This window comes from Lactuca sativa, chromosome 5, assembly GCF_002870075.4.
Source record: "Lactuca sativa cultivar Salinas chromosome 5, Lsat_Salinas_v11, whole genome shotgun sequence".
Taxonomy (NCBI): Eukaryota; Viridiplantae; Streptophyta; class Magnoliopsida; order Asterales; family Asteraceae; genus Lactuca; species Lactuca sativa.
This window is the reverse complement of record NC_056627.2, coordinates 146,432,745-146,441,277: the sequence shown is the minus strand read 5'-3', so window position 1 is coordinate 146,441,277 and position 8,533 is coordinate 146,432,745. Positions and strand designations below refer to the sequence as shown.

Sequence of the window (8,533 nt, the reverse complement as noted above, 5' to 3'; positions counted from 1 at the left end):
ATTGAAAGAACGAATCAAGAAGATTTATTTATTATATACAAGATTCTCTACTTCTACTCTTCTTCTAAAGATTCAAGACAACTTTACTAAACTTCAAAATATTTACATAACCAACCCTGAACTATATACAACTATACATATTTGTCACAAAAGCAAATATATTCCAATCTCTTTAAAAAAAATTGAACCTTTTTTATACACAGGTCAATCAAAAATGATCTACAACAATATAATTAATTAATTAAGCATGAGCATTCCACAATCCCTGCAGTGCTTCAACAACAATGCTCATCTTTGGCCTAACCTCAGCATCATATTGCAAACACAACGCCGCAACTGCTGCCATCCTGGCAACCTCCTTTGGTGGGTATTCTCCATTCAGTCTTGCATCAACCAACTGCTCCAGATTATCTTCACCGAGTCTTGGTGTTGCCCAGGTGACTAAATTCTGTTGACGACGTGGCAAAGTATGGTCCACAGGCTTTCGGCCAGTCAAAAGTTCAAGAACAACAACTCCAAAGCTGTAAACATCGCTCTGTGAACTCATCTGTCCAGTCATGGCATATTCAGGTGCATGATAGCCAATGGTATCAAGAACACGGCTAGAATGAACCCGTGCTTCCATGCTTGTGGTTAGGCTTGTTAAAGTAATATCTGCAATCTTAGCCACATAGTCCTCAAAAAGCAGAACATTACTTGATCTCATATCACGATGAATAATTGGAGGTTGTGTCTTTTCATGTAAGTATTCAAGTCCTCTTGCAGCCCCAACAACAATTTTAACTCTTTGGGACCATGATAGAACTGGACCTGGTTGTGCACCTTTAACACCTTTCCTTCCATGAAGAACATCATGTAGAGATCCAAGTGAAGCAAATTCATAAGCAAGTACACTCCAATCCCCATCTACACAATATCCAAGTAGCTCTACAAGATTATCATGTTTAAGCCGTGATATCATAGAAACCTGAGCTACAAAGTTTTTGTCTGCTTTCTTTGTAGAATCTAATTTTTTAATAGCTGCAGCCTGCCCACTTTTAAGAACACCGTAGTATGTTCTTCCATACGTTCCCTCACTAATTAATGATGCTGAACCAAAGTTAGCAGTAATTTCCTTTAACTCGTCCACTTGAAGAGCAGGGACAGCAATAGGTGTGGCCACTTTGGTGCCATAACCTGCATTGTTTTGGTATATATAAGTATAATTTTGTACACGTGTCAAGGTATTATAGGTAAATAAATGTAAGTGTGTTGCTATGATTGGCAAATAAATGCCTATCATCATAAGACTTGTGCATGAGATCTGTTGTTATCCTATAGATGAGATTGTTTCTGGTGTTGAAATTTCAATACATATTACCTGGATTATAAGTTTTAATCATTTGATTTGTTACATTATCGTTGTAAAGGTTGTATCAACTTATCGGATCTTCCCTGTCTAAATATGATAAAAATACACCGACAGATTAATTTATGATTAAGGCGTGATGTTGAGGACTGAGGCATTCTGAACTTTTCAAGAGTGCAAAAAAAATAAAATAATATAAAATAAAATGCATATAAGGATGGCAAAAAGAAAAAAGAAGGCAACAGATATAAATTTATATGTTGTTTGCATTAAAATATTTCCACTGCTTATTCCTAATAAAATCACATCTGAATACTAATAATATAAATTAATAATACTTGGTTCGCAAATACCTGAACCGGAGGGATTTACACTATTTGCAGTGGAGCTTGACGGCATCTCATCCGACTGAACAACAAAACAAATGAAGTATAGAGATTTAAGTCCAACTCCCAAAGTACCTTAGACATATGCGATATTGCTTCATTTCTAAATACATGTTATATGATATCTAAAACATTTGAATATAGTGGAAAGTAAGATATACACACCTTTTCCTTATTTCTTTTGTACCCTTTATGATCTCTGCTTTTGCCGCTTTTGTCATGCATTGTGTTTTCTTCATCATATCTACTTGACTGGTTTCGGTTATGGGAGGAATCAGATGAGCCACGCCCAAACTATATGACACACGGACCAAAAAACTACATATAAGCAATCATTCAACAAAATACACACAAAAACCTTAAATGCATTAAAATGTAATATATATATATATATATATATATATATATATATATATATATATATATATATATATATATATATATATATATATATATATATATATATATATATATATATATATATATTACATGATTCTTCCGGCTTTAATTGTCAAATTGCGCATTTACTCATTTACTTCCTATGTAAGATCCATAAAAAGGAGGTATAACTTCTTAACCATAATCTTTTTATGTGCATGTCAAGTTTAGCCTTTTATGTGAAAAAAGTGGCATTTGAGTATGCAGGGCGTATGCTTGTATACGCTCAGCGTACTCATGCACGTATCATGGACGCGGAGGCCACCTAGTACGCTGGGCGTACTAGAAGGGTACGCTGGGCGTACTAGGCTCAAAATGGAACCCTAATATTTTCTTGTGTCCCTATTTAAAAAACATGATGGCCTCATTTCTAGCCACCATTATCAGCCTCCAACCTCATCCAAACCCTAATCCTGTTTTCATAGCTTGCGTGAGTGCTTATGGCTCATTTGAGTGTTGTTGTGAAGCTTTTGGTGAAGAAGGAACCTTGAAGGAAGGATAGCTTGTGCTTCTAGCTTGTGGATTTGAGCTCTACTTCAGTTTGTGCATCTTCCAGAGGTATCAAGTTCAAAAAAATTTCATTGTATGTTCTAGTTCTTGTTTTGGGTCCTTTTTAGGGTTTTAGGTCCCAAGTTTAGAACTTTGTGAGTTTGGTGAACTCCAGAGCTATTATTCTCTTTTAGGTGTATTAGAGTGTTCTATTCCATAAAATGAATGCTTGGAATTTTTTACCTTTCCATGCATGAGTTGTATGTCCTTTTATGTGTGAAAGATGGAGTTTTTGAGATTGGGTCTTGACTAGCCATGCAAAGGCTTAAAGTTAGTAACTTTATGGAGGAATAGGTCTTATTTAGCCTACATCCATGGTTGGAAGGTGTGTCTTATCGGGTAAAGACCAAAAGAAGTGAGAAAATGGAGACTGAGGAGTACGATGTGTGTACTCCCTAACTACATGCACCGTAGGGTAGAGAATCCCTGCTGCATGCTTTTCCAGCTGTATGCCCAACGTAGAGGGTTGTGCACCTAGGGTACATGTTGGGTGTTGACTTTCGTTGACTTTTGAGTCTAGGTCAATTTGAGGACTTTTGATCAAGGAGGGGAAAATGGTCTTTTACCCTTCTATGATTTATTTGAGAGGCTTGGTCTAGCAATTTGGGGTTATTGATATTATTATTAATTAGAGTTATATGTGGCACATTTAGTAGGAGTCTAGACCGGTGTTCGGGTGCGAGGTTACTTGCTTTTCTATGAGAGGTGAGTCTTCTCACTATACTTACATGTGTGGTGATGCATGTACTGATCGGAGGGTCTTATTTGTATCATTGACCGGAGTGACTTAATTGCTTATACTGAGTTATGTGTTTTTATGCATTTTGTATTTATGTCTTGTGTTGTTATATGATTTTGTGCATATATTGAGTTACGACCAGAGGGTCCATACTGAGACGTGAGACCGGAGAGTCTTCACCGAGATACATGACTGGAGGCTCCTTATCGTGATATAGCCATGAGAGGCTAATTATTTTGTGTATGTGGAATTTTGGGGAACTCACTAAGCTTTGTGCTTACAGTGTTTGTGTAAATGTGTTTTAGGTACATATCAGGATCGCGGGAAGGCACCGATATGATTATACACATTCGTCTGCTAATGGGATATTTGTGGATTCTGGGATATTATGACTATGTTTTGTGATGTTATGTATTTGAAAATTATGTTTGACATGAGATGGTATTTAAAACTATGTTTTTAGAAGTCTTTAAAATAATAAAAATGGTCGGAAATTTTAAGTGTTACATCCTATTTTCTAAAAATTAACACGATCTTTCCCTATAATGTTTTTTTTTTTCACTCGGATCGTTCGTGGTGGACATAAAATGACTATTTTCCCTTCCCATTTTTTTTTTATTATTTTTGTTATCTGTTTTTCAATTTATATTAAAAAAATGCTCTACCACTTATACCCTACCCAACCGAAACCCACTGACTCCTTTGAACTTTGAGGAATGACGTATGAAAAAGAGATACACTTGTGGCCAACTACCGATCACCATCTCCAACAACCTACCACCATCCTTGAAATGACCTCCATTGATACCAATAAAACCTATAAACCTCTCACACTCCCCTTCCTCCTTTCCCTCCAATCCCTTCTTCAATAGACACATTTCTTGGGACCACCACTACATACCTTTTCTAGTACATCTCTAACATCCGACAAATAAATCTTAGCCATCAAAGACTACTCTCCCTTTCTTCGAATCAAAAATCGGTGAAAACCTCAACATTCATTTGATGGTGCAGCAAATACTAGAGAAAATTAAGGCTTTACATATCTATGAAGAATGAGGTGTAGATCAGAGATGATAGTTGTAGACGAGCTTGCAAATTTGAGACAACCTAGTGGGTCGGAGATGATGGAGGTGTAGATCTAAGATAATCCATTTGTTACCAGATTGTAGATCTATGTTGATGATTGTGCACAGGTGGATATCGATTTTAGGCTGAGAGAGTATTTTCGACGATGGAGTACAAACGACAGTGCAGATGGCAACGACGGTGCATAAGTTGCAACAATAGAAGATGGTTTTCTCTCATTGCCTATATGAGTGTGTAACTCGGACGACGGTTGTACACATGTCGCAATGATAGTACAATGCTGACAATGGAATCTCTCTCTCTCTCTATCACTCTCTCTCTCTCACTCTCTCCAAGTGTAGATCATATATAAGATGAACCGGGTGAGTAGAGGTTAACGGTTTTGGATAGTGGGCCCTATTTAAACTTATTAAAAATAAAAAAATAAATAAGAGTAAAATAGTCTTTTTATGTTGAACTAATGAATTAAGTGACGAAACGTGCAACTTTTAAACATATCAGGGACGGTCCAAGTATGTTTTTGGAAATAAGGACATAACATGCCATTTGACACTTGCATAATGGATAATTCATTTAATTGATATATATATATATATATATATATATATATATATATATATATATATATATATATATATATATATATAATAGGGAGAGAGAGAGAGAGAGAGAGAGAGAGAACGAAAAGATTTGTGAGAACTTGCGAACTCATAATCAAGTCATTATTTTTAAACATCAAAAGATCAATCTTCTCCAAAATGGTGTGCCTAGGCTAAAAAAAAGATTTGACAATTTTTGTTTTTTTGTATGACTGCTGGTAAGCACAAACAGTAGTTGTACGGAATGCTAATGAGCACAATCAGCAGTCATATGGACTGCTAATTTCTCATCAGCGGTCCATATGGGTGCTATTTGTGCACATTCGTAGTCCATATGACTGCTGATTATGCTCTATTAGTCCGTACAACTGCTGATTGTGCATATATGCTAATTTCAAAAATAAAATAAAAAATTTGACGAATTTCTTTTTTGTCCTGGATATGGCTTAGATGCATAATTTGGAGAATACTAGTGTTTTTTGTGTTGAAAAAAATGATGAATTGAGTATGAGTTCGTAAGTTCTCACAATAACTCAGTCATATATATATATATATATATATATATATATATATATATATATATATATATATATATATATATATATAAAGAGAGAGAGAGAGAGAGAGAGAAAGAGAAAGACAGAGAGTGATAGAGGGAAGTAAGTTCAAATAAAAACAGTAAAGAGTGTGAAAATGTAAAAACAATATGATTATATTATTATTCTTAATGAATGTCGTATATGTGTATTGAAGTAATTATAATCTGAATATTAACGTTTATTCATATATTCATTACATTTGTTATTATTCTATTATAAATTTTGTGTATGTGAATTATTGTAGTAAATTCTAATGTTAGATTTAACGTATGATTATTCATTAATTCATTACTGAATAATGATATAAAGCTGATGATATAAAATTCATTATAAAATAATAATATAAAATAGTGTTTTTACATTTTCACACTATTTACTGTTTTTAATTTAAACCATCATCTCGGTCGCTCTCTCTTTCTCTCTCTCTCTCTCTCTCTCTCTCTCTCTCTCTCTCTCTCTATATATATATATATATATATATATATATATATATATATATATATATATATATATATATATATGTGTGTGTGTGTGTGTGTGTGTGTGTGTGAATATATGAGTGATGAATATACACACCTTTGCAAATATTCGTTTAAACCATGTATCTCTAACAAAACTCGTTGGAAGGCCATCTGGTTGCTTAATCAATCTTGAATCAACACCATGCTAATTTTGAAATATCAAAAAAAAAAAAAATAGAGATGTTAGCATTTACAAACAATATTAACAAATTTCGTGCATTTAATTAAATGTATAACATTCACAATTGATAAGCTCTTTCAACAATATCAGTTTTATGTATCGAAATAGTACAAATATGTCCATGTGGTTATAAGGGTAAACTGAATAATGTATGTCTTGTTGAATTTGTGCTATCACCAACTGATTCTCTAATACGAATAAATCTTGTATTAGGCCTGTATCACATCATAACCCTAAGTGTAGAGCTCACACCTAAAAGCTAGCTTGTAGGAGCAGGGGAAACCTAGACTTATAAGCCACCATAATATTTTACTTTTTGCTTATGTGGGATCGAACCAATACCCCACGCTTTGAAGAGCCAATGTTGGCCATCACTCTATGTGGGATCGAACCAATACCCCACGCTTTTGAAGAGCCAATGTTGGCCATCACTCAAAGTGTTGGAACCTCGAAAGATCGGGATGGCTCAGATACCAATTAATATGAACCCATCCCGAACAAATCCTGTATTAGGCCTGTATCACATCATAACCCTAAGTGTAGAGCTCACACCTAAAAGCTAGCTTGTAGGAGTAGGGGAAACCTAGACTTATAAGCCACCATAATATTTTACTTTTTGCTTATGTGGGATCGAACCAATACCCCACGCTTTGAAGAGACAATATTGGCCATCACTATATGTGGGATCGAACCAATACCCCACGCTTTGAAGAGCCAATGTTGGCCATCACTCAAAGTGTTGGAACCTCGAAAGATCGGGATGGCTCAGATACCAATTTATATGAACCCATCCCATGTTAGGTCAGTATCATTTTATAAGTCTAAGTGTAGAGCTCACTCCCAAAAGCTAGATTTTAGGAGGAGAGGACACTTAAGATTTATAAGCCACCAGCTTATTTTACTTTCAGGCTATTTGGGACCGTAACATTCTCCTTTTAGGAGTATGATCAGCTTCTTGTTGTAAACATGGTTCGGTAAAGCTCCAAACATCATAAGCTTTCAAGTGGGTAAACATCAACATCTCCAAGTAACTGAAATCAAGCTTATCATTTAATTTGGGACCTGACGAAACAAAATTGTAGTTAATGATCTATTTCTCTCACAAAAGTATTACAGGAGGTTACAGTCACTCTTGTTCCTTACACACTCTAATACTTTTGATACTCACACACTCAGGATCTCTTGGCTGTAATACCAATTTGTTATCAGCAGGACACTATACTTTCAATTCGTACACACTAATAAGGTAAAAGAAAGGAAGAGAGAACGTTTAGTTTATGATACCCTCAATATGATTTCCAATTAGTATAACCACTAGGTCCTAATATTGAAAAAAAAAACTAAAGAAAACTTAATATGGAGTAAAACTTAAGAATTAAAAAACCTTAATAGTTAAGTATACTTCATAACTAAGGAAACTTCATAACTAGGAAGCCATAATGATTAAAAACACTTAATAGCTAAAGAAGCTTAACAACTAAGAAAACTTAACGTCTAAGAATGATATGGCTGCAACAGTATCTTTATTCGTATCGTGGATTTAACTCTTACTTACATGTATGTCACAAGCCAATTAATCATCTTTCCTCAGCTTAAACAAGTTTAGTGCTCGAATTCATTGTAGGGTTTCCTTTTCCTTTTTCTAGTTCCTGATATTATGTCTGTTGGTGTTTATCCAAACTTAGTGTCTACTTCATCAGAAATTCTGGATTCTAGTAGATTTTTCAGCCAGAATATGTGGAGCTTCGGAAAGTCCAATTTCTCCTATACTTCTAATCTGTTCTCTTAGTACTTGAAGTCTTAATTAAAGGAAAACGCCACTCTCCCATATCTATCCCTCGATACGTATTTTCTTTTCTTAGTTAATAGAACTATCTGAACTCAAAAGTTTGGTTCTTGAATTCTTGAACCATGATTTATAGAGGTAAGGATTGATTTTTCTTTTTATATGTTTTTGATTTGTTCAGCAGCATGTCAATTCTATTTCAGATTCAAAAAGATGTTTAACAACTTAATTAGTGGCAATATGGGTAGTCTAATTTAGTTTTAAATTATAAGATTTTAATTAAAATAAAAAAAAATTG

At 34.5% G+C, this 8,533-nt stretch overlaps 1 protein-coding gene across 1 annotated transcript; it reads right to left on the bottom strand.

Moving 5' to 3' along the window:
- Positions 1-241: 241 nt before the first annotated feature.
- On the bottom strand, positions 242-6,878 carry LOC111897525 (pto-interacting protein 1). Its single transcript, XM_042902029.1, has 5 exons — positions 6,792-6,878; positions 6,324-6,413; positions 1,900-2,028; positions 1,702-1,756; positions 242-1,176 (listed from the first exon to the last, which is right to left on the bottom strand). The coding sequence occupies exons 1-5, from the start codon at positions 6,876-6,878 to the stop codon at positions 242-244; spliced, it is 1,296 nt and encodes a 431-aa protein (XP_042757963.1).
- Between the last annotated feature and the right edge of the window lie 1,655 nt (positions 6,879-8,533).

Excerpts from the sequence above, each read along its gene's own strand:
- LOC111897525 (XM_042902029.1), bottom strand. The coding sequence starts at position 6,878 with ATGGCCAACATTGGCTCTTCAAAAGCGTGGGGTATTGGTTCGATCCCA. Across the intron at positions 2,029-6,323 it reads TTAAACGAATATTTGCAAAG|TTTGGGCGTGGCTCATCTGA; the intron begins GTGTGTATATTC and ends TGTGTCATATAG. Across the intron at positions 1,757-1,899 it reads ACAAAAGAAATAAGGAAAAG|TCGGATGAGATGCCGTCAAG; the intron begins GTGTGTATATCT and ends TTTGTTGTTCAG.